This window comes from Lentinus tigrinus, assembly GCF_003813185.1.
Source record: "Lentinus tigrinus ALCF2SS1-7 unplaced genomic scaffold L226scaffold_23, whole genome shotgun sequence".
Classification (NCBI taxonomy): Eukaryota; Fungi; Basidiomycota; class Agaricomycetes; order Polyporales; family Polyporaceae; genus Lentinus; species Lentinus tigrinus.
In genome coordinates, this window is record NW_027137932.1 from 404,049 (window position 1) to 426,671 (window position 22,623).

Genomic DNA, 22,623 nt, shown 5'->3' on the forward strand with positions numbered 1-22,623 from the left:
GGCACAGCAGCTTCCTCGGTTCTGGCAACTCCCTCTTCGTCTGATACACCGCCATCTCGAACCTCATTTACAAGGCCTTCTCGCTCCAATCGCCGTCTTTTCCGCACAATGGCCCATGTATATGGCGTCTGGGAGAATGGAGTGGAAGACCATCTAAGTTCGGGCTGATTGAGACGCGCTCACCGCGAACAATCTCTCGACATGGTCGGTATGCCGGCGCGTTGTATCCCTTCCGCACAATCTATGTCGGAAGCGGTCAGGACAGATGTTCTGTGGTAAGCCCATCGCACCCCCGAAGATGCCCAATGTCAGGCCATGCCGCTGATGGAGGCGACACAGCGCTTCCTACCCGCTCGGAGCAGGACGAGCTGCCAGCACACGGCGCTCCGAACAAAGATGCCAGTATGTACTGAGCGCAAACCGAGCAAAGGTGACAGATTTCCGGCGGTTTCCCACAACCATTTTGCGGAGGGTTGTGCATCCAGACCGCCGTGAAGGGACGAGCTCGGCGTTATCGCTTCCGATCCTGGCGTGTTCGCCTCGCCCCCACCGCTGTGCAGCAGGACACGGCAACAATAATCGAGTGCGAGGAAGGCGACATGTTCGAACGGGCTTTTTCGACGCCTCCCTGTCGCCGCCCAGCGCAGCGTGTCTGACTGAGAGCATTGATCGCGTCAAGGCGCACTGCCAGCGCGTCCGGTATTGTTACGACATCTTGCATCAGGGCGATAGGAAGGCGCGAAGCGTTCACTCGCTGTCCAGTCGCATCCGGACGCCAGATGCAGACGCAGACGCACGTCGCAGACGAAGAGCAGCCACTCACGGACGCGCGTCGCATCCTCGATCCCGTCTCGACCGCACAACCTAGCCGAGCCTGCCAGTCCTCTTCTTCGCGCGTCCGTCTCGATCTCAGATTTTACTCTCCCCCCCGCCCGCTTATAACCTCCCCTCCTCCCCTCTCGTCCCCTCGTCCCATCTTCGCTCCCGCAACCTCGAGCCCACACGCCTCTCCTTCGACATCCTTGCGACCGCCTGTACCACCGCCAGTCTCCGAGCATGAAGTCCACCATCGTCTTCTTCATCCTGGCTCTCATCGTCGCCACCGTCCAGGCTGCCGCCCTCGGCGACTCGAACGCGGAGCGCATGGCTCGCGGCCTCCCTCCCCGCGCACCCCGCAAGCTCTACCGCAACGAGCTGCCCACTGGTGTCGCTGGTACGTGTCATTATCTCCCTCACCGCTCTCCGCGACCCGTTCCACCCCTTCGGCGCGTGTCACGCAGCGTGTATGCGTGTGCTGTCACGATGTTGAACCATGAACCTTCCTTGGTCAATCAACTGCGCCCGACGTTCCTGATGTTCTGCAATCTCCGAGCGCCGCGCACACACCCACATACTCACTAACGCCTTTCTCCGCAGCCGCGAAGAGGTCCAAGCCCTCGAGCAAGCCGCCCCCGTCCTGCTCGACCGGTCCCATTCAATGCTGCCAGCAGGTCGAGAAGGCCGACAACCCCGTTGCGGCCCTTATCCTCGGCCTGCTCGGCATCGTTCTCGGCCCCGACGTCGTGGTTGGGCTCACCTGCTCCCCGCTAACCGTCATTGGCGTCGGATCGGGCAATTCCTGGTGAGCAGCACCGCACTCTCTCCGCTACGCACGCCTTCTGTCGTCGAAACTGACTGGACGTCTCATCTCTCGCGCCACAGCTCGGCTAACACTGTCTGCTGCGAGAATAACAGCCACGGCGGGCTTATCTCTATCGGCTGCATCCCCAGTGCGTATTTAATTCTTCATTTCGCGGCATGCGCCCAACGATGAGCGAGATTCGCTAACGCCGTGCTTCGTGCTTGCTGCAGTTATCCTCTAAGCGCCGGGATTTGTGCCTTCTGCGACCGACCCCGACAAGCTTCGCACCTCCCGCATCCGCCCAGGCACGCTGATCGCGCGCGCCTTCGCATTCGTCTCGGACGCAATGCTGGCTGGCTGGGAGGCCAGCATCTCCGCGGACACGGGTGGAATCGAGTCGCAGTCGCACGATCCCGAAGGCCTAACGGACGCGCGTGTGAAATAGTGGTCATAGAGAAGTCGTCCTGCGGGTTTTGTTCGTTCTTCGAAGCTCTGGTGCTTGGAGTGTATGTGTTCGCTGTTTTGCTGTCGGACCCGAGTGAGCTGTCCTGTCCGTGTGTATTCCTGTCCGTCCCTTGGTTGTCGAAGTATGCGCGTCCTCCCTCCCGCCCCACCCCACCCCTTCCTCCATTCCCGGTCGCTATCCCCGTCCGTCCCGCTTCGACACCCGCGATTCCTGTTCTCGTCTCCGATACTATGTTGTATTTATCTGGAGACCACACTACCCTGGACTTTCTACGTTCGTTAGGCTGTGAAGTAGTGTAGCGAGGCTGAGGGTTAATCAAGTTGTTGTTGGTGCATCGCATGGCTGAATTTTTCAGCGGGACCCGGACCAGCTGAACGTAAGTAAGTACGCACAGTGGGCGCAATACGGTGCCGTTCGCAGCACTATTGAGGTTCCATTAGAAGACGGATCCTTATCGATAAGTATCTACTGAGTTGCGGTTATAAAGCTTGCTTACTTCTACTTACTTACCACTTATTTGCCGCTCTATTAGCAGGTTAGTTAAGCAACTTGCAATTCTCGGCAAACTCGGACCCCTCAACTTGCCTCTGCGCTACCAACGGTCTGTCTCATGGCTCTTGTATTCTGGTCACTGGTGTTGTCGTTGCCACTGAGACTATCTTCCTTCTCAGACCATCTCGACAAGCATGCAGAGAAAATGTTTCCCGTGTACAGCTAGTACTGTACTCCACAAGTCGTCCGGGATGCCGAGCGGCGAACACTGGCAGGTTTCTGCTCGGCAGACTATGTACTACTACTCGGACATCGTGGAGAAGGCAGGGGAGATCGTGCATTGTGCAAACGACTCTGAACGCGCATCGAAAGGAATTTTGAAGGGTGCCCCAGCCTGCCGCCAGGACTCGAGAGCGAGACAGAGCTCGCGAAGGACTTAGGAGATCGAGGCGAACGACCTCTGGCAAGGAGCGTCGCGCCCGCATTGGCTCTGCGCTCAAAAACTATTTGCGAAGCCCGCGCAAGGCTGGTGCCCCTTGTGTCCCATATTGGTGCGCACGGCAGGACTTCTTGCACTTCCAGTCGGGCCTCTGTTCCTCAACTCTTCCCCTACCCAGTGACAGGTTTAGATCTGCTTCTCCGCAGTCTCCTACGATGGCTGCGCCTCCCATTGGATCAATTATGAGGGCGACTTCCACCACGCGCTCGACGTGCGGCGCTGAGAATCACTACCGCAGCATAGTCCACGAAGACGGGACCCGAGGTCCGCTATGTCTCTTATAATCAGTTGCGAATCCTGCCACTAACTCACTCGCCCAGCATGTCGATACTATCCTCTGTACCTACTTCATTCCGACTCTCTTCCTCATCCCCTGCATCGGTCGCGGCACTGATGCAGAGCTCTCGCTTAGCCGCAGATGTGCTCCAAGGCTCCGGACTCACCCAATCAGCCACGTCTGTCCAGACAGTCGCGAACGTCTCTGACGTTCTCACCAACGTATCCCTCGCTGCAGATCTAGCAAGGGTAACAGCGTCGTCCAGTCGACCGCCCGAAAGCGGTCAGGGAGACGGAGACCCTGCATGCATCACCTTCTCCGAGTTCGCTGCGCGCGTGCGTGCCGCGCCCACCCCTACCCGCTCTCTCCCCGTCACCCAGATCGAGTCGTTCGAAAAGTCCTCGAACACCGGCCCGCTCCAGATCGGACACCAATACGTCGTCGCCACCGTCCTGCATCCCAAAGGGCCGACGTACGCGAGGTTCGATATGTTCCTCCTTTCCGACGCACCAGGGGTCGTGCTGGAGGGCCCGTGCTTGCTGCGGGTGAAGATGTCAGACGACAAGCACGCCCTGACGAAAGGACGACGTCTGCTCTCCATGGTCTCCCTCGGCCAGGGACCGACCGTCACCGTCACGACTGGCCCGTCGCTCGACGCGCTCGCCGCGCTCGTGGACATCATCGAGCAGCGCGTCGGGAGGGGGTTCGGGATGCTCGGGCGCAACTGCGCGTGGATGAACGAGCTGCTGATGTTCGGGATGGCGCGCAAGTTCAGCTCGCACTGGCTGCGCGGGGAGTACACCCCCGAGGAGACGATGCGGCGCTGGATGTGCGGGGAGATCGGCGTGCTCGAGGCTACGACGGACTGTACGCATGCGGACCCGGTTGGGAGGTGGTTCGCGAGGACGAGCGGCACCGCGGTGCGCGGGATCCAGGCGTTCTTCACGCAGCGTGACCAGGATCGCTTCCTGATGCAGGACGACGAGATGGCGGTGGTCATGGACGCTTGGACGGGGTACCTGCCCGCTTGTGTTGATTAGCCTCCGTCGGAACGCCCTCCGAAATATGGCGAAGAGACAGCGGTGAGAGCGTGATGCGAGGAGAGGAGGGGAAGGAGGAGCGCTTCGAAGTAGACCGGTCCCTTTGGCATCGCTCTTGTACTACGTGTATTCGAATATCAGATGTGGATGTTGCTTTGTATCACCGTCATGTGAAATCCATCAATGTGCTCTCATGTCCTCTGGCTGCTTCGCGACATGCGGATCCTGTTATGGAACGTATTCCTGCTTTTCCAACTTGCGTGCCTCTCGCATGAACCGTCGTCTCTCGAGGCTCCCCTTCACTCCGAGTGCCATCAACATGCTTTGACGTGGTAACGTCTTCGTCACCTTGCGAACCAGACTGGGCATTGATATGTCCATAAATTAAGCAAGAGCGGACGGAACCTGACACAACTCAGTGAAGGTACGCACCTGCCCATCTTATGATGCAGCTCCTCGTGAGTCCGAGCAAGGAACAGAATCGCCGTTGGACACTTTTGCGGCCACAGAAATATCCGGTTCACCCTTGCGTGTGGCGAATAATGCTTCGTTGAACGCATCAGCATAATCCGCGTCAAGTTGGTCGCCTCACATAGTACCGATTTGATGCATAGTCAGCCCGCTGCCCGGAGGTAGGATCCAAGACTCGGAGACAAACAGGAACTCTCACTGTCGTCCTCCTCGATGACTATCCTCGGTGGTCTTGTCTCTAAAACATGAGATACCTCTTCCGGAGGGGCTTGAAGATACTGCATCAAAATCCCAACAGTCGCAAATATTTAGAGCAAACACAATTGGACGGCGGGGGGGGGGGGGGAATTGCCATTTCATATTGTCAATCTGAATGCTTCAAACATACTGTATGCATACCACTTGCATAGCCAATGCACCTGCGCGAGCTATCGTACATCACAACTGTGAAGAGACAATGTCAGCGTCCGTAACAGGCGTAGGAATAAACAGTGGCAAACCTTCGTGGCAAGAGAATTCGACTCCGATACATCCTCGAACCTCACAGTACCTCCATGGCGCCCCATTCTAGCACCCTGAATCGGCTCTCGTTCCAGGCATCCTGCTTCACCCCGACGACGCTCGGCCAGTCCACCTCTCCTACACGGTCTCGCGCTGCCGTCCAGATATCAGACTCGACATCCTTGGAGGCAACTCCGCGGAATAGCATGAACACGCGGGTCACAACGTCGGGAGCGGGAGTGACCTCGAGTTCAGCCGCATGCTCATACGTCGCTTGCGGGAGAAAGCGGAGCGCAACGTATGGCTTCCTCGAGAGTGCCGGGAGCCAGTAGGTGATGAAGTCGTTGCGCGCGCTCGTGTGCAAGGTGAGGCTCTTTAGGACTGTGTCAAGGTAGGGTAGGAGGGTCGTGAATGGAAGCAATACGACAGTGGGATGGCCAGGCTCGAGTGAGGGCAGCGACGGGTCGAAGTGCTCGGTGGTGCTGTAGGATGCGTCTACCGCTGGTGTCAAAGGTGGGGTAGTCTGTATCGACGACTTGGATAGAGCCTCCCAGAAGAGATAGGATAGCTCCACTCCAGTACGGTTGTCGGAGAGACTGCCGTTCGGATTGGCGAAGACAGACCAGGTTATGCTCTGCCCCAGGTCATCATTGAGTAATTTAATATCGCACGGCGGGTAGATGTGACTGAATGTCCACTGTGGGACAAGCCGAATGGACACCGTGGCATGGGCCACTGGTGATAGCGGGAAGAGATAAATAACAGGTTTGCCACCATGGAGTCTCAAAACAAGATGGACAATAACGCTGCTGTAGACAATGCCATAGTGAGATAGGGTGTGATCGTCCTCAAGCTGCCGTCCAGCAAAGATGAGGCGCTGTTGATCCTCGGGTATTCCTTCCTTGTCGCATATGTAGGACTTCAGAATCCGTACGGTTGTGCGGGGGTTGATTTTGATGATAATGGTCTTTCCCGTCAATCTAGTGAAACCTCAGCTCGACGGTAAGTACTCGGAGTGATCAAAGTCATGACTGACGTTTTGACGAGTATGTCTATGTTGCGATATTGTTGTCTTTCTCGATGGTTGCACCCGTCGTCTTCCCCGCATTCGCCCCTTGCTGCAAGTGATCCCAGATGGACCAATGCGAAGTCGGGTAGACGCTTGAGGGTGTCGTCCGACAATTCCATATGTCTCCATGTAGATACTTGGCCCACAAGTATCAACTCGTTCTTGATGCTCCCAAGGCGGAAATGCTTGCAGGCTTTCATTATGATGGACTGTGGTGTATGATTTGGATTACGCACGCTCGCAGAAGCTATGAGGTTTACCTCGACATTGTCTCTGTCGAACCCTACAACCCGGCCTTGCCACTCCACCAGAATGAGCATTGAGGACGAAGCAGAACCGGTCCCGTTTCGCGGCAGTAGCTGACCATACATGTTCGAAGGTTTGGGAGGATAGTTGCAAGAGCAGAGCCAAAGGGAGCCTCGTATATATTCCAGTCACGCATTGAACGATCGGGTGCTGCAGCTGCTGCGGTAGCGGCGGCATAACCGTATATCTGAATTCAGTCGCGTGTCACGCGCATGGCAGTCACAACATCATTCAAGGTTCGTATTGTCAGAAGGAAGGATGTGCGATTTTGCCACGCGAAGTGGTTCATCCCTGTCGCCGTACACGCTCAAGGGAGTTGAAGGGACTGAGAGTGCTTAGTTTTGAGATAATGAATATATCTTCACTAACAAAATCGGACAATTTCCGTCTCACGCTCCAGAACACGAAGGTGTCTGACGTCCCTTCTTCACGCCGACAGCCTGCACCCAGTCCACCTTATCCGCGCGCATCCCTACGCAGCACATTCGTCACGCACACGCCTCGGATTGGCCTGGGCGACACCGCCAGTACCGCAGTGTGCTCGAAGCGGAGGCCAACGAAGGCGTTCCTGGAGAGCGCAGGGAGCAGTGCACAATGAACTCAGTGCTGCGGTGCGAAGGGTGAGGTTCATGAGAGCTCTGTCTAAATACGCAACCACTGCGAGAAAATGAAGCATGAAAGAGGTATGTGAGAATGCGTACGCGGGATCGAAGGTCTATAAGACCTCGAGCAGGCCACCAGAAGGAGGATTCCGCGAGATGTTGAAAAGCTTCCAGCAAACACACGACGTCTATATTCCGGTGCTCTTCTTAACAAGCTTCCAAGATACGTGTCACCTGCCGTCGCCGAGGACCTTAACGTCCGAACCCTCAGCCTACGCGGCATGAGTGTAGGTAATCGGCCATAATGTTGAGGGCCCGGGTAGCAGATACGCTCGCATCTCGGTGAGGCTTGGGGTAGAAAGAGGTGAATCACCGGCCTGCCACCGACCTGATCAAAACCTTGATTCTCACCTCTGCTCTTCATCTCCTTCCGGGACGGTTGAGGGCTTCAGGAAACGTATATTCCATTTGGTGGATGTCGGAGTGTTGGAAATACGCAGTTCGAGAGAGTCGGACGCGTACTCATAGAATAAACGATAGCAAGAGGCAAGAGCACGGCAAGAGACTGAAGACGGAGTGCCAGCGCTGCGGCCACTGGGCGGCTGTTTCGAAGGAAGCGCTGAATCTCGATAAGGGATGTACTAGCCGCCAATATCCGACCAGCTCCCCAGCAAGCTATACTGCGTAAGATGGGCAGCTAAGGATTAGTAGAACTATCGAGGCTCATAGTATGATACGACGATTTACTCATTCATGATCTACATTATACAGTAGTATCTGTATATGGTTGGGATGACCTCTACAGAAGCCACACAATTCGTTCGTGCATATAACAAGCCTGACGGACGGACGGAAGGGTATATTCCTATCTTAAAAGGATTCTACCATGCCTCGACTTGTCTCTGACGCGGATCTGGTACTGCTTCGAGTATGAGCTCGAAGTCATATGAGCCGTGCGGACGGTATAGCTGGAGCAATCTGTGGCATCGAAAGAAATGCTCAGTCCGAGGGCCCCTCTGCTAGTTCCAATTAGTAGCACACTTGTGGAGGAGAAGTAAATACTGACCTGATAGTAACACAAGAGTGATAGCGCAAGCGAGCGTGCAAGTGCCCCTCTGGTTCTTTGCCATCGAAAGTCGATTCCACGACCAGACTACAGTGGATAGATGAGCTTCAGTGTTCAGCATTAGCATATGAGTGAATACTTACCTTCACGTATGGTGGTAGGAATCGACCGGATCCAAAGTTCGGGAGGCAGTGCTCCTCGCGGAAGAATCCGGGCCTATCAAATCGAGTATTGCTGTCCACGAGTTCCCCCAGCGTGAGTGGAGGGCAACTTTGAAGAAGTCAACCTTCAAGGATTTCGGAGCATATTCGGAGTCCATTGCGAGGGTTGAGTAGGAAGAGAGGATAGAGAGAGGGTATGAGTGAGTAGATGGGCTGGCCTGACTCTCGGGACGTGTAATCTTCTCTAGTATATATACAAGAGGGTATCATTGACGCTTTGACCAGCAGATGTCCTGGAAGGTTGGCATTTGGATGTCCAAGATCTAAAATTCCAAGCGTTGAGCATAGACGGCGGTCACCGGCAGGCCCAAGCGACGACTCGGCTGTCGTCACTCGTAACGCCGGCATTGGCCTCCCCTATGCAATGTTTCAATGTTGTTGAAATACTCTTACCTACGCACCCAGATCACATTGTCCTCGGTTGTCTCATAGATGCCGATCGAGTCTTGTCACGGACCATCGCAGCGAACCCCTGTCTCGAGAGTTGCTTGGAGCGGGCGGGCATTTCCAGCTCCAACCTGAAGGTCATACATTGGCAGGGCTCTTGCCTTCCGATAGGTTGACCATCTCGCGATGCAGGAGCAAATTTCCAACTCCAAAATATTGAGCGACTTCGACGCGCCCTGCCATTGTTGCACCCGGGCGACGTCAGTGGCACCTGTCAGGCGCGTGTCCTAAACTTACAGGCCCAGGTCATTGCTGCCTCTCTCTAACGCGAAGAACAAGCAGGTGAGACATCCGCGCGCGGGCCATGATGTACGAACTTATACCGGGAGGGACATTGCGCAGGTAATGGCGTGGGATGCGAAGTGAGTCCCGAAGTAGCCGAGTCTGCCTGGATCCCGAGGGAGGATGATGAATACGACTTGGACAGCGACGAAAAGGAGGAGGATGACGTACTTGCTGGAGACGGCGTACACTACTTGCCGCGCAAATGCCGCTAGTGACCCTGTTCTGCTTGAGTGTCTCATTGTCCGGACTTGTCGACTGGGTAGACCTAACTGCGGTTTCAGTGCGGTACGGGTTCGAGGACAATTGACACGGAGAAGCTTCCCAAGTATTGTAGACGAACAAAGCGGCGTCCTTGCAATGAGTTGCACGGTCGACATTAGCGCTCATGGCGGGGTCGACGGGTCCTCCCTACTCTCGCGTATCCATGTGTTGTTATGTGAAACGGAGGAGACCCTGTTGTAGGAGGATTAGTAACCAAGTACGTCTTAAGCTCAAGCACCGACGTACCATCTCTGTGAAGTCTCCGAGCTAGAGATGCCACTATGTCGCGTGGTCAGTACCAACACGGAGTAATATATGTCCTGCAAATGTAGCGCAACATTTTATAACCATGCTCCAGTCGTTCATACGCGCATCTGAGACGACTGGCTATGGTACAAAGCGGAGTGGCTTACGACGGAAGCTGCGCTCGTGGTTGAAAACGACAGCCAACTCCGGGAACGATAATCTACGGCTCCAACTTGCAGACGATAAGGCCGGACGGCAATGAGAGTACCCGATGTCAATTCGTGTAGCTGCCTAATCATACATGGTGGCGAGATTCCGAGTTCCAGGATGATGCGAGAACAGGAGGAAAGAGACAAGAGGCTGTTTGAGGGGTGGCGAGCTATGGAAACGGTTCCGAAGGCGATTCGTTGGGATACATCCGCTTTAAGTGGCGATATTTGCGCAGCGAATACAAGGCAAGGGTCTCTGGGGAACAAGAGCTCCAGCACACAAGCGGTGCACAGGAACTGGAACGTACCGTTACGAATATACTCCCCAAGCCTGATAGCCTTCTCAATCTCCTGCGGGTCCGTGAGATTGCGGTTCTCTGTAGGTGCGGAGTCGGACGATCAGAGTGCACCGGCTCATGACTTGCAAGCCGCTTACTCTCAAAGAGTCCACGTAGCCTTCTGTGAAAATTGTAGCTAACGGCACATATGTCAGTCTCCAGTTCGTATGCCTGATAGCGGGACAAGTACGTACGCGGGGTCGGGGTAGTCGCGTCCCAGTCTGTGTAGCTCCTTATAGAGTGCGATTACTCGTAGGCGAGTCTCATTGCTCGCCATAACGGAAGTCTCATGCGGAGAAGACGGGGAGGAGGTACTCGTGGTCGACGACGATGAGCCCCATGAAACGCGCCGCGGCGGGATGGGAACACGCGCACGTGCCGCACATCCGAATCCTCAAGCGCGTTCCGAGTCCTCTTCTCTTCCAGTGACCACGTCTACCGTTCCAACTCCTGCTTGCTCGACGGTCGACGCTATGGCCTCCACCGCGGACATGATCTACGTGTCGCCGCCCCCACCGCACATCTCCGTGGACCCTGCTGTGCTCCCGCCCCAGCTCAAGCTCACCGAGTCGCAGCAAAAGCTATATGACGACGTATTGGAACATTTCTCGAACGAGAGCTACGAGCTACCCGATGTGGAGAATGGTGCTTTGACAGAGGATGAAAAGTTCTGGTTGGTACGTTTGCAGGAGGAGCCAGGGTATGCTTGCTAATATCGGCGCGGTGCCGACGCAGAGCTGCGAGTGTCTGCTAAGGTGCGTCAAGTCCCCAATGTAACCCGGGTTCCGCATAGCTCATGAGCCAGATGCACCTTTCCAGGTTCCTACGTGCAGTGAAGTGGGCGAGCGCACAAGCCGCCATCAGGCGTCTTGAAGGAACGCTGAAGTGGAGGCGTGAATATGGTGTCTACGACCTCATCACCGCTTCGCACGTCGAACCCGAGGTACAGCCCCTACAGTCCCGTACGTGGAACGGACTCTCACACCCACCCAGGCTCTCACCGGCAAGATGGTCATTTGGGGTTACGACGTCGACCACCGGCCCGCGCTGTACCTTCGCCCGAGCAAACAGAATACAGAGGAGAGCATCCGCCAAGTACACTACGTCGTATGGGCGTTGGAGCGCCTCACCGAGCTGATGGGACCCGGTATAGAGTACGTCTTCACTCCTTAGGTGCTGACCGGCGACCGTTGATCTTTTTTGGTGCAGGACCCTGGCACTGATGGTCAACTTCGCCGATAGGGCGAAGAACCCTTCAATAGGGCAAGCACGAACAGTAAGTCCTGCACGATATGTCACCTGTATTCCGTGGCCTCGGCTCATTCGGCTCTTCCAGGTGCTGAACATCTTGCAAACACACTGTATGTGTTCGGTTTCTCCTCTGAGGCGTAACAGATATGCTGAAGCAGGGCCTCTCGCCAGATCCCGAACGCCTCGGCCGCGCATTTGTCGTGAACGTGCCCTTCCTCATCAACGCCTTCTTCAAGGTGATCACGCCCTTCATTGACCCGCTCACGCGCCCCAAGCTCCGCTTCAACCCGGACTGCCTGGGCGAGGGCCTTTTCACCCCCGAACAGCTCATCAGCGAGTGGAACGGCTCGGCGAACTTCGAATACGAGCATGAGAAGTACTGGGGTCCGCTCGTACGTATGTGTGCCGAGCACCGAGAGCGGCTGTGGGAGAAGTGGCGGGAGCATGGGGCGAAGGTCGGCGTGCGGGAGTGGGATGTCAAGTGTGACATCGAGCTAGAGGGTACCGCGAAGCCTGCGGGCGAGATGGTCGCTGCCCCGGCTGCAGAAGTCAAGCATGAATCGGAGGCAGGCGTGGTGAACGGGGCGGCCGCTGCTGATGCTCATGAAGCATGACCGGTGACCATAGATAGAGGTGCTCGGTATCTAGAGACTGCGTAGATGTTACACTCAAGCTTCTATTCCAAGCCTATTCCCGCCAGGCATGCCCCAACCGTCGCCCCACAGGAAGTACCACCACGAATGCGTCCACGAGGTTTAGCCCAGTACTAGCCTAGGACGAACTACCATTACATGGCACGGGTGGTCGCAGGCTGGGTGTTTGCGATCGCCTTCGCACAGATACATGATCTCTTCCGAGGGTAACCATGGATGTCACTTCGACATGCTCTGAACGTGAGGATGGACGAGAGCCACAGTGCGATCTATGAAGAACGGGATTCACCACGAAGGCACGATAGACAACAACTAACACGGTTATAAGTAGGCTTAGTCAACTTGCAGTCGTACACTGCCCTTGGACCCGCCGCCGCCGAGCTCTTTCCACCACTTGTCCTTGGTCTTCGCCTTGGTCTTCACCTTCGCCTGCTCCCGCGAGCTTTTCCCTGACACACCCACACGCTTCACTATGGTCGAAAGTCCAGAGGACACCCCGCGCCGCCCACCGCCAGGGAAGGACTCCTTCGCCTTTGTCTTGCCTTTCTTCTTCGTATGGTGCGGCGAGGTAGCGGAAGGATGCAATGCATCCGCGCCGACCTCCTCGTCTTCATCTTCGCCTTCGTCACCGGATGGTGCCTCATCGACGGACGCAGAGCGTGGACGTTTCTTCGGTATTGATGCGGATGACAGAGGACGTACATTCTTCTCCCATGTCCTGCGATGGAGGCGAAAGAGCGCCATCGTTGCGCGAGCGTCAGTAACCTGCAGCGATCCCATAGGTCAATCGGGCGACGAAGGGAGATATCGTAGAGGCCTACCGAGGAGTGCTCGCCGCCTTGAATCGTGAGCCCGAGCTCTTGCTTCACGAGGTGACGCAACGCAGGGCGGCGTCCACGAGAGACTTTGTGCTTGTACGCAAGGATCTGGGTGTCGCGTGTCTGCGGGCGGGGATGGGAGAGCAGGAGCGCCTTCAAATCGTTGTGAACGGCGTGTCCGACTAGTATGCGGTCCTTGAGCAGCTCAGAAACCTCCTTCTGGACCTCCTCGAATGGTCGTGCTGCAGTTGTTCGTGGTTGCAGGGGAAAGGATGAGGGAGAGCGGTGACAGTGGGATGAATTGCAAACGCACCGTGCACCATATCGGAAGGCCTAATGCCCGAGAACTCCGTACGATAATCGACGACGCGTTCTTTGGGTCTGACTATGACGTCCAAGACAGTATGGCCGTGGAAGTTGACCAGCGAGACGCGAGCGAGCGCAGACTCGGAGCCTTCAATGCCTACGCCTACCATCTCGCAGTCGAGAGCAAGATACTTGCCAGGTCTAATACAGGGAGAGAGAACGAGAAGATAGTGAAGACATATCGGAGCATGCAAAAAAAGCAAGCAAGAGAACGTACTGCTTATGAGAAGCGGTATGCTCAACTTCCTCGAGCACCATTCTCCGCAACTGCGTGAGCGACTCTCCGTTCTTAATCTCCGGACCATCATATACAGCTACATTCGCTCCGGCTGAGGTTCCTCTTGGAAAGGACTGTGTCTCTGGCACTTCGGGCTGGGTAGATGCGCGTGGTTCGGGTGTACCGTCGAGTTTGCGTCGCTTGCGTGCAGCAAACGCGCTGACTGTGCCCGGACGCTTCAAGCTAATCTTCTGCAAATGTGTTTCGAAGTCAGATTGGCACAAGAAAGTGAACAAATGGAACATACAGACAACGGACCTTCTGGAGTGCAAGCCAGTTCGCCGATGCAGGTTTGCTTGACTGGTTTTCGAATCCCATCTTGCGGCTACGACAATGGTTCTGCGTGTGTTACTTCTCAAGCTAGACAAGTAGATATGGTCGCGAGCGAGTGATAAGGAAAGGTGTAGTGCCGACACAGGCAGAGCCGCAGATGGGAGGAGGATGGAAAAGCTCACGGGCGTCAATTATATATCAGCCTCTGAGCGCGTCAGGCCGAACTTTCCTTCAACATAACCAGAACATAACTCAAACTTGCTCTTTCTGTCTTCCACGACCTCCCTTTTTCAGAGGCTTAGCATGCATATCTGGGTACTCCCTAAGGAAGATGCTCGTCTCAATACATGTTCTGCAGTTGCTTGTTTCTCTCCAGAGCTTCAGTGGTACACTTCTCAAGGTCTGAGTATCAACGGCGTGCATGGAGCGCACAGAAGGTGAAGCTTCTCACACTGAAGGTGTCATGCGATGATAATCTCAACACATATCTCACACTTGTATTAGGTTCTGTCTCCCCCGCTAGTACAATCGATTGTACAGCCCTTCGGGCTACTATAGCTAGCACCCTAACCGGAGGGGGGAGATTGGAACGCGTACTTATCCTCCTCCTCCTTCATGCCCGATCCGACGTTTCCAGCACACGAAACCTATGCGAAGGGACTCTGGCCTCTCGGTCACGGACATGCGTTGTGGTGCCCCGAACCATCTTTACTGTTCGGTGAGGTGCACTTGGGGGATGTCGGATACCTCCGAGACGGGCACTTCCTCTTCATCTTCAACGCTATGCGAAGTGCCGCCGACCCAGTGAACCAGAGAGGTGTCCCGGACGACTTCGAACCCTTCATACCACCCACGACTGCCTCCGTACAGCACTGTCCGGACCAAATCACGCAGAAGGAGCTTCACAGTCGAGGCATGCGGTCCATCGCTGTCTCCGCAGGGATTTCCGCCAGGTGCGTATCGATATCAGATAATTTAAAGACATAGGTGCCGACTATCGCGTCCTTCAGCGAGGCGGGAGCGTCCGCCGCTGCCAGCTTCCGATACCAATGCACGACTACCTCAGGAGCGTTGCTATACCTCAGGGACCACGGACACAAGACTTTCCTCGACTGTGATCGTCACATCAAGAAGTACATGTCCACGCATGTGACAAGCTGGTACCAGTTCACCACCAGACGTCTCGGCATCGATCTCGAGGAGCAGGACTTGATCTTCATCTCAGGATTCACGAAGACCTCAATCTGGGCCGAGGTGGCCTTCCACAATAGTCAATCGAACGGCGAGCTCGTCGTGAGTGGAGGCTGCCTCGCTCCCCTCATATCCGGGGAGCTCCGAGTTTCAACATCACAATGTGTCGACGCGGCTGTCTCCTCCAGAATTGGACCCCCAAACCGTGTGGCTGGACCGGATGGGACGGGCGCAAGCGCTGACTTCGATAAGCACGACCAGTGCATATTCCTCAACTATCATAGGGCCAAACGTCGCAAACTGTGGCGTCCGAGGGTTATGCGAGCAGCAGCAGGACCTCACGACCTTCCATCCCACGACAGTGACAACGACTCTTGCGCATCTTCGCTTGTGTCCTCCCTGGCTTCAGAGGAGAGCGTTGGACTGCTGCGATACAATGTGAGTTTACGATGCTAGCTAGCCGTCGGCCAATGTCCGTATGTTCTGACCTACGGCTGTGCAGTCCTTCGATCCTGTTGCTGAGTTGCTTGACTATATCATGCAGGTAAGATATCCCTACTTTCTTTTGTGTATTGTGATTCTGACGTATGATGTACAGCATTCGGAAGCTACTGTTGCTTGTGCCTCAGATCGTGACCTGAATACCATCCTCCCGGTGAGTCATCATTCCTTCCGTGACGTTGACTCCGCCGTCTTACAGCTCTACAGGAACAAACTATTCCAGATGATCTCACGTGTCTTCTCTTGTCACTGTCTCCATCCGTCGCGGTAGATCACCAGGGATGTACGTATATGGAGCCCATTATCTAGAGATATGCCATGCTGATGGCAGTAAACAGTGGGCACTGTTCGAGAAACAGTTGCAAATGCCCTCGAACCTCAGCCTCGACGTGATAGCATGTCCACTGGACACGAGACTTCAGACGGATTCGAGTTTGACCTAGATATGGCCATGGTCGACGAAGAGGTGAGCTGCGGCCCAACATTGACCTCCGACTTCGATTGCTAACTGCACGACTAGTTCTCGCGCATTGTGAATTCCTCGAACTCGGGAATTGATTCGCCGTGGTTCACTCCATTCCAAGCATGCCCTTCTGAATCGCAGACGTTTGAGTTCGCTCCTGCGCCTTGGTCGTCACAGGTCCCCAGTCCAACTCGCTCGCCGTTGACGCGTTCGCGATCATACAGCCCCCAACTGTCTGATTCGGACTCGATAAGTGAATACGATCCGGATCTCAGGACGATAAGGCCAACGAGGCCTTCTGAGTCAGGAGAATGGGGGCAAGAGAACCAACCCAACAGACGTAAGTAACCTCACATTTCATCAGCATGCTGTACTACCGCGTGACGCTCACACGTCCTCAATAGCACTCAATACTCCTTCTAAGCTGCCCCCAAGTGCTTGGCAACTCTTCTTCGCCGACTGGATCGAACGGCGCCAGGCTTCCCGCCAAGGGAAGCTCAACGTCGCCCATGCCACCCAAGAGGCCGGTCGCGAGTACGCTCAGCTCTCTCCCGCAGAGAAGGAGGTATGTCATCCTACCACGCAGTGTAAATTCGCGTTGACATTGCTGTCGCTATCCTCCCATCTAGCCGTATCTCCTCCGTTCTCGTGCCCTGAAGGAGGAGCACGAGCGTGTCGCGAAGGCCTCAGTGACCACTCCAGAACAGATCAGACGCGATCACCGTAAGCGTGCCGAGGAGCGCGCCGCGAGGAAAGCACGCCAAAACAGGGGCGGGAAGGATCCCAACGCCCCCAAGAAGCCCCTCAGCGCGTACTTCAGGTTCCTCCAGCACATCCGCTCTGATCCTGCGCTCGTGAGGGATGTGTTTGGGGACGAGACTGAGACCACAAAGCAGAGCGTTCTCGCTGCAGGGAAGTGGCGTGCGATGTCCGATGAGGAGCGCAAGGTAGGCTGTGTCGCCTGCCGAGTATCGCGTAGTATGACTGATGAGATCGCAGCCCTTTCTGGCAGAGGCGGAGAAGGAAAAGCTCGAATACGAGGCCGCGCGCAAACTATACGAGGAAGCTACCTCGGGCTCGGGTGGGCCCAGTAGCAGTTTCACAATTCGTACGCCTATGGCGCAGTTTATAGAGTGAGGTCCCGAGAGTGAGACTTGCACACCGACGATCAAACTTCCCTCGGAATCGCTGAAGGAACTTATTCTATCAGCCTGTAGTCAGTCGTCATACGGGAGAGAGATCTTTCTGAATTAGAGGTCGACGTCGCACTGAACATTCCTTGTATATACTGACTTCCATAACTTATCACTTGCCATTCCGTTTGCTTGCCTGCTCTGCTGATGTTTATGCTTCCGCCCCATGTGCGGTACAGTACTTTACAATCGCCATGATTTCAGTACAAGACCAAACGTCCATGCTCTTTGATACTATCGTACACTCGGGAAACGGACAATCACCAATAGCCGTCATCGCGCTCCAGGGTTGCCTGCCCATAGATCGGCAGCTCCCTCGTGTCGGGGTCCTCTTTGAACTCGTAACGAACTGCAGAAGGCATCAGTCGGCGCCGGCGCGGGTAGAAGGACGGATCAACCACTCACGCAAGGTGTTCTCCCCAGCATCGTACGCGTACCCAAACGAGTCCTCAGAGTGATGCGCATCCTCCGGCCAGTTCTCTCCATCGTCGTCATAGTCGTCGCTGTCATACTCCTCGTCATACATGTCCTCCTCGTCGTCCGTGCCAGCCTCCTGCGGATTCAGCCGCGCCCACTTCGGGATGCGCCCTCGACGGTAGCCATGGTGGTAGCCGTTGCGGTCCATGTAGTCGCACTCGGTCGCAGCGTAGAGCGTGTTCCGTTTCTCATCCCACGAGATGGCACGGACAGCGTTGTTCCCGGTGGCGAGCTCGTAGACCATTGCGCATGTACGAATGTCCCAGGTCTTGATGCTCTGAGAACGGTCTCCTCCCGTGAACACCACTAGCGGACCAGGTCAGCTGGCATTCGGACTCGCAGGGAGTGATGGTGAACGTACCAGGAATACCGTCGGGATGAATGAGCTGGACTGCCGAGCAAAACTCCCCCGATCTTCCAGAGTCGAGCGTCATGGTCGGGGTCGGGTGCCGCACGTCGTACAACCGCGCGTATCCATCACTGCGCCCAGTCGCGAAGACATTTGCGTCCCCGTCGCTGATCGAGAACGTCTCCACGAAACCGCCATGGCCGAGATAGCGTGCCACCTTCTTTCCGCCATTCTCGAGGTCGAGCGCATAGCATCCGTAGCGTCCAGCGGTCTTCCTCGCGTTCTCGCCGGCAAGCATGAGTCCAGAGGGCTCGTGCAAGGCCAGAGTCACCGGCCCGAAGGTCTTGTCTGAATCCGGAAGCTTGATCGTCGATGTGGCCTTGCTCCCAGTCGACCGCTCGATCTCGTCGTTATCGTTGTCTCGCCACGAGTCGACGTTCAGCTTGCCTTTTCCGACACGCTTCCCACCCTTGTGCGTGGCAAGCTTGTCAACGTCCCAGACGGCAAAGCTACCAGTGCCGGCGCGAGCGAGCCGACCTCCAGGAAGCATGGTGACGAGGCCATCATGGGAGCCGCTGTCCAGAGTATGAACGTTCGTTCCACGCGTGGGGGACCAGTCCTTGAACGAGGCATCACCCTTGTGGCCCCAGAAGAAGCTCTTGACCCGGTACGAATCCGCGATGAAAACGAGCTTGTGCAGTGTAAGGGATTACAATAGGGACTAGTATAGTTATTATACGGACTACTACATGGACTATTATTGTATCTAATCGGTATTGGCGCGCGTCGTACAAGATGCGCGCCTCGACGTGGTGTCGGCTCAGCCTTTCACCACGTCCACCGAGTACTAGCACGTCTCCAATACAGAGATTGGTGCAGCGTACTTCGGGTGTGTGTGACTGAGGCTCTTCTACACTCTTACACTTTTTTACGCTCCTCCACGACACGTGGATTTCTAATACTGGAGACCAACATTACTAGGCGACTACCTGGCGACATTCCCCACATGGACTCAAGCAACAACAAGACAACAGGTCAAGAGACCAACACAAGCAACGATTCGGATACCCCCACGCAACACAGAACGCTACCCCAAACTCCCCATAATACAAGTAGATTATCAGTCTCTCCGGACGGTGGGCCTTCGCCTAGAAGACCCGCCTCCGCTGTCAATACAACTCAATTATCGTCTTTCACCACTTCGACCCCGTACTTGGGTTCGTCACAGAACCCGGGCTCGGGGTTGTTTGGCGCGGCTTCAAGCTTGAGATTCGGACCAGGGGGACAAGGATTGGGCGGATATAATCCCCTGTCAACGTTTTCACCTTTCGCGAGATCGCCGAACATGCCCGGATCATTACCGACTTTCAGCCAAGGTTCGTTCGATAAACCTCTACCGCCGTTCGTGAGCGATCGGAAGGGCAAGAACCGAGGGTCAAGGTCGACACCGGACGTGAGCGTGTCAGTAACAGTACCCCAGGAAGACATGCAAGCGATACTATCGACAATGATTGATCAACATCTCCTGCTTCGAGCCATGCGAAGCGGCGAGGAGAATCGCAAGAAGCTCCAAGAAATCATCAAGTTCGCAGAACACTTCGGGCTGGAATTCGACGCCGAAGGCTTCGATCCGCAGCAAGGAGAAGATGAAAATCAATCTCGATTCGCTACAACGGTAGAAGACGTGAACGAAGAGGAAGAACGCGACGAAGACGAAGACGACGATGAAGATGCGGCCGAAGTCGAACGCGGCGTCACTACAGACGACGCGATCGACGACGCATTGAGCAGCTCGCGTTCAGTAAGGCTAGAGCGTGCAGGGCTGCTAGGAAACGACACTCAGCGGCAGCACGCTGAGCACGCGGCTCGCGAGAGTCAACGCGCAGCGATTTCATCTTCGCGTCGGTGGTCTAACCCTTCAGCAGGTAACACGGGCATCCCACCGCCCTACATGCGACCAGCATCCCTCCAACCAGGACCGACGTATGGACCACCGCAAGCGCAACTCGTACAACCGGACCCGGCGCTCTCCCAGGTAACACTGGCAGCACCGGTTCCTCATTATCCGACGACAAACCCGCTGCCATTTCCGCACAAGCCCACGCCCACAAGTTCGCAGATATCTCCTACGATATCGGACCCGACGATGACTACGACATCGCGACCTCAAACGGCGGCATCATCAATTCATTCCAGGCCATTACCACCAACAGACCCGAACGTACCGACTAGACCAACTGGACCCCTACCGCAACAAGTCATGTCGCCAGGACCTTCAAGGCAACAGAGCGGAGGTTCCCAGTTGCCACCCCAAGCTCAAGCAACTGGTGGGCCTGCGACGAAGAGAGCAACGCGGCGATCGACGGTACACTATTCTTCAACATTGAATACCATCATCCCACCGCCGCCGAGCCCAACATCAATATCGAATGCACCTCATCAACATCGAGTGCCATCGCCAAACGGCCCTCGACCCATGCCGTCACCGCAGGCCAACCTGCAGCCTGGAGGTGCGACATATCCGTCAGCTTCCCAGGCTGCCCCTCAGCAATATTATCAACAACCGCAACCATACCCGCAACCAACGTACACTAATCCTACGCAGTACCCTCAATGGCAAGCCCAAACAACGTATACGCAGAGCGCATACATTCCTGTAGCACCGACTACGGCAGGACCTGCGGCTCAGTACGCCGCAGCAATGAGTGCTTCAGTGCACCCGTTGACCGCAGGCTATCAAACGATGGCTGGCATCGTACCAGGTAACACTGGTATGGTACCAAACGTCCGCGACAGTTTGGGATTGGCCAACGTACTACGAATGATTCAAGACAACGTTGGACGGCCACCGACAGGACCGATCTCGGAATACTTGAAGCACGCGAAGCTATCCAAGCCACCGTCTTACGACGGGAAGGACGACGACACGGAGTTCAACGTGTGGTTGTCGAAACTACTGAGCTTCTGTCGACAGCTGAACCTCACGGGACCGGACTACGACGGCAACCGTATGGACGTACTTAGTTCCTCGCTAGCAGGTGACGCTGCAGCTTGGCACTTCCAGACGGTTCAATCGCCATTCCGAACGCAAACGTATTGGACATTCGAAGAGATCGTCGTCGCTCTATACAAGAGGTTCATCCTGACGGATGCTTACCAGCAAGCGAGCTTCGAGTTCCAGAAGGTAACCTATTCGCAAGACCGCGGCGTCGGAGGCCTTTATCAAGACCTGTGCCATTGGTCACAGCGAATGCTGGACAAGCCTAGCGAAACAGTTTTCAAGGATAAATTCCTGGCTAGTCTACCAGCCTGGTTCGAACGCGAGATCGTCATCTCGCGAGGGATCGATCGCATGGCTGTACATAGTAGAGATCTCTACATGTTAGCCTTGCACCTCGAGGAAGAACTAGCGAACATGGAGCTGCGACGCAAGGCTTTCAAATCCACCGCCTCTTCCAGTGGACAACATGGCAAGAACGCGCACCACCGCCCGTCGACGACTACACCATCGTCGACGAGCCCTGGTTGTCGCGGCGACTAGACGCGTAGACACCAGGCGTCGATCGGCGACGACCTGAGGGGCGAGCGGCGAGGAGCCGAAAGAGCAATGAGATGGATAGAAGAGATGATGAACTCGATGGAGGACAAAGCGACGACCGGCACGAAGGCACAAAGTCGACGATAACTAGTCTTCAAGCGCACTGCGACAGACTAGTCCCAATGACCAGGTTATACATTAGCACGGAGAGGGGGAAGAGTACAGGGGGTAGATACACACCTAGTCCCAATGACCAGGAGGTCGAGATGGGGACTAGGTAAGCGCTGAGGGGGGCCTTATATACTACTCTGCTCTAGAGAATCACGTGCCAGTGCAAGACAATCACGTGCTAGTGGAAGGGAATCACATGGGAAGGGGAACGAGGCTGCGCGGGTGGAAGACAAAAGGGTGGGAAAACACATGGTAAAGGGGAGGTAACTGCGGGAATGAAGCATACGGCCACGGGAACAGAGCATGCGGTCACGGGAATGGGGTTCAGGGGATCCAAAAAGGGGGTGTCCAAGATAGGAAAGGGTCTGAAAGAGGGAACTGGAATTTCCGGGAGGGGCGAAAAGGGGGTGCTGGTCCACAGACCGTGACATTACCCCCCTCCTACGTCCGACGGTCCCCGACGGACTTAGAGGCTGGCCGGCGCCCCGAAACCCATTCGAAAGGAGAGGGGGTTGCCGTCGTTAAGTTGCATAGAGGCTGCCAGGGAAGAGATGCGAATACGGTGGATGCGATGCGACGAGGGGCATTGGGGTTTCGCTTGTGGAACTCCTCGATCAGTTCCTGGCAGTGCGTAAGCCCCTTGGCAGGCTCCCAGCTGTCGTCACCTTCGCCATAGCCTTTCCAG

General features: G+C 55.7%; 12 protein-coding genes across 12 annotated transcripts; 7 read left to right on the forward strand and 5 right to left on the reverse strand.

Annotated features, from left to right (window-relative positions):
- Window positions 1-45: 45 nt before the first annotated feature.
- L226DRAFT_155274 (uncharacterized protein) lies at window positions 46-1,150 on the forward strand. The gene is made up of 2 exons (XM_067672481.1): window positions 46-275; window positions 340-1,150. Exons 1-2 carry the CDS (start codon window positions 202-204, stop codon window positions 866-868), a joined length of 603 nt encoding a protein of 200 aa, XP_067533051.1. The 5' UTR covers window positions 46-201; the 3' UTR covers window positions 869-1,150.
- L226DRAFT_467144 (fungal hydrophobin) lies at window positions 1,057-1,813 on the forward strand (the record flags this gene model as incomplete). The annotated part of the gene is made up of 3 exons (XM_067676030.1): window positions 1,057-1,204; window positions 1,417-1,621; window positions 1,702-1,813. 3 exons carry the CDS (start codon window positions 1,057-1,059, stop codon window positions 1,811-1,813), a joined length of 465 nt encoding a protein of 154 aa, XP_067533052.1.
- A 1,424-nt stretch (window positions 1,814-3,237) lies between these two features.
- L226DRAFT_155309 (uncharacterized protein) lies at window positions 3,238-4,478 on the forward strand. The gene is made up of 2 exons (XM_067672482.1): window positions 3,238-3,342; window positions 3,399-4,478. The coding sequence occupies exon 2, from the start codon at window positions 3,400-3,402 to the stop codon at window positions 4,393-4,395; it is 996 nt and encodes a 331-aa protein (XP_067533053.1). The 5' UTR covers window positions 3,238-3,342; window position 3,399; the 3' UTR covers window positions 4,396-4,478.
- A 724-nt stretch (window positions 4,479-5,202) lies between these two features.
- L226DRAFT_561892 (ubiquitin-domain-containing protein) lies at window positions 5,203-6,807 on the reverse strand (the record flags this gene model as incomplete). The annotated part of the gene is made up of 4 exons (XM_067683468.1): window positions 5,203-5,310; window positions 5,367-6,347; window positions 6,404-6,645; window positions 6,697-6,807. The coding sequence occupies 3 exons, from the start codon at window positions 6,805-6,807 to the stop codon at window positions 5,408-5,410; spliced, it is 1,293 nt and encodes a 430-aa protein (XP_067533054.1). The 3' UTR covers window positions 5,203-5,310; window positions 5,367-5,407.
- A 318-nt stretch (window positions 6,808-7,125) lies between these two features.
- Window positions 7,126-7,378, reverse strand: L226DRAFT_537276 (uncharacterized protein). The gene has a single exon (XM_067681295.1). The coding sequence runs from the start codon at window positions 7,371-7,373 to the stop codon at window positions 7,215-7,217; it is 159 nt and encodes a 52-aa protein (XP_067533055.1). The 5' UTR covers window positions 7,374-7,378; the 3' UTR covers window positions 7,126-7,214.
- Window positions 7,379-10,022: 2,644 nt separating this feature from the next.
- L226DRAFT_490399 (uncharacterized protein) lies at window positions 10,023-10,739 on the reverse strand. The gene is made up of 4 exons (XM_067677316.1): window positions 10,612-10,739; window positions 10,516-10,553; window positions 10,388-10,456; window positions 10,023-10,335 (listed from the first exon to the last, which is right to left on the reverse strand). The coding sequence occupies exons 1-4, from the start codon at window positions 10,692-10,694 to the stop codon at window positions 10,250-10,252; spliced, it is 276 nt and encodes a 91-aa protein (XP_067533056.1). The 5' UTR covers window positions 10,695-10,739; the 3' UTR covers window positions 10,023-10,249.
- Window positions 10,740-10,856: 117 nt separating this feature from the next.
- On the forward strand, window positions 10,857-12,382 carry L226DRAFT_614907 (CRAL/TRIO domain-containing protein). Its single transcript, XM_067686702.1, has 7 exons — window positions 10,857-11,094; window positions 11,153-11,172; window positions 11,237-11,360; window positions 11,411-11,571; window positions 11,627-11,693; window positions 11,754-11,778; window positions 11,840-12,382. The coding sequence occupies exons 1-7, from the start codon at window positions 10,891-10,893 to the stop codon at window positions 12,280-12,282; spliced, it is 1,044 nt and encodes a 347-aa protein (XP_067533057.1). The 5' UTR covers window positions 10,857-10,890; the 3' UTR covers window positions 12,283-12,382.
- On the reverse strand, window positions 12,283-14,212 carry L226DRAFT_554130 (ribonuclease H-like protein). Its single transcript, XM_067682977.1, has 5 exons — window positions 14,041-14,212; window positions 13,723-13,973; window positions 13,453-13,646; window positions 13,143-13,381; window positions 12,283-13,086 (listed from the first exon to the last, which is right to left on the reverse strand). The coding sequence occupies exons 1-5, from the start codon at window positions 14,098-14,100 to the stop codon at window positions 12,655-12,657; spliced, it is 1,176 nt and encodes a 391-aa protein (XP_067533058.1). The 5' UTR covers window positions 14,101-14,212; the 3' UTR covers window positions 12,283-12,654.
- A 458-nt stretch (window positions 14,213-14,670) lies between these two features.
- L226DRAFT_467109 (uncharacterized protein) lies at window positions 14,671-15,702 on the forward strand (the record flags this gene model as incomplete). The annotated part of the gene is made up of 2 exons (XM_067676025.1): window positions 14,671-15,008; window positions 15,066-15,702. 2 exons carry the CDS (start codon window positions 14,671-14,673, stop codon window positions 15,700-15,702), a joined length of 975 nt encoding a protein of 324 aa, XP_067533059.1.
- Window positions 15,703-17,451: 1,749 nt separating this feature from the next.
- Window positions 17,452-18,932, reverse strand: L226DRAFT_588175 (uncharacterized protein; the record flags this gene model as incomplete). The annotated part of the gene is made up of 3 exons (XM_067685591.1): window positions 17,452-17,752; window positions 17,809-18,186; window positions 18,242-18,932. Coding segments are annotated over 3 exons (1,158 nt in total), but the record flags the coding sequence as incomplete, so codon positions are not given.
- Window positions 18,933-19,766: 834 nt separating this feature from the next.
- L226DRAFT_573223 (uncharacterized protein) lies at window positions 19,767-20,461 on the forward strand (the record flags this gene model as incomplete). Its single annotated transcript, XM_067684811.1, has 2 exons — window positions 19,767-20,212; window positions 20,278-20,461. 2 exons carry the CDS (start codon window positions 19,767-19,769, stop codon window positions 20,459-20,461), a joined length of 630 nt encoding a protein of 209 aa, XP_067533061.1.
- A 550-nt stretch (window positions 20,462-21,011) lies between these two features.
- L226DRAFT_443593 (uncharacterized protein) lies at window positions 21,012-21,416 on the forward strand (the record flags this gene model as incomplete). The annotated part of the gene is made up of 1 exon (XM_067674848.1): window positions 21,012-21,416. A coding segment is annotated over one exon (405 nt), but the record flags the coding sequence as incomplete, so codon positions are not given.
- Window positions 21,417-22,623: the final 1,207 nt, after the last annotated feature.

Coding starts and splice junctions, on each gene's coding strand:
- L226DRAFT_155274 (XM_067672481.1), top strand. CDS start 202: ATGGTCGGTATGCCGGCGCGTTGTATCCCTTCCGCACAATCTATGTCG. Junction 276..339: donor GTCAGGACAGATGTTCTGTG/GTAAGCCCATCG, acceptor GAGGCGACACAG/CGCTTCCTACCCGCTCGGAG.
- L226DRAFT_155309 (XM_067672482.1), top strand. CDS start 3,400: ATGTCGATACTATCCTCTGTACCTACTTCATTCCGACTCTCTTCCTCA.
- L226DRAFT_537276 (XM_067681295.1), bottom strand. CDS start 7,373: ATGAACCTCACCCTTCGCACCGCAGCACTGAGTTCATTGTGCACTGCT.
- L226DRAFT_490399 (XM_067677316.1), bottom strand. CDS start 10,694: ATGGCGAGCAATGAGACTCGCCTACGAGTAATCGCACTCTATAAGGAG. Junction 10,457..10,515: donor GCTACGTGGACTCTTTGAGA/GTAAGCGGCTTG, acceptor CCGCACCTACAG/AGAACCGCAATCTCACGGAC. Junction 10,336..10,387: donor TGGGGAGTATATTCGTAACG/GTACGTTCCAGT, acceptor CTTGTTCCCCAG/AGACCCTTGCCTTGTATTCG.
- L226DRAFT_614907 (XM_067686702.1), top strand. CDS start 10,891: ATGGCCTCCACCGCGGACATGATCTACGTGTCGCCGCCCCCACCGCAC. Junction 11,173..11,236: donor AGCTGCGAGTGTCTGCTAAG/GTGCGTCAAGTC, acceptor GCACCTTTCCAG/GTTCCTACGTGCAGTGAAGT. Junction 11,361..11,410: donor CTTCGCACGTCGAACCCGAG/GTACAGCCCCTA, acceptor ACACCCACCCAG/GCTCTCACCGGCAAGATGGT.
- L226DRAFT_554130 (XM_067682977.1), bottom strand. CDS start 14,100: ATGGGATTCGAAAACCAGTCAAGCAAACCTGCATCGGCGAACTGGCTT. Junction 13,647..13,722: donor CATACCGCTTCTCATAAGCA/GTACGTTCTCTT, acceptor TCCCTGTATTAG/ACCTGGCAAGTATCTTGCTC. Junction 13,087..13,142: donor AAGGCGGCGAGCACTCCTCG/GTAGGCCTCTAC, acceptor GGATCGCTGCAG/GTTACTGACGCTCGCGCAAC.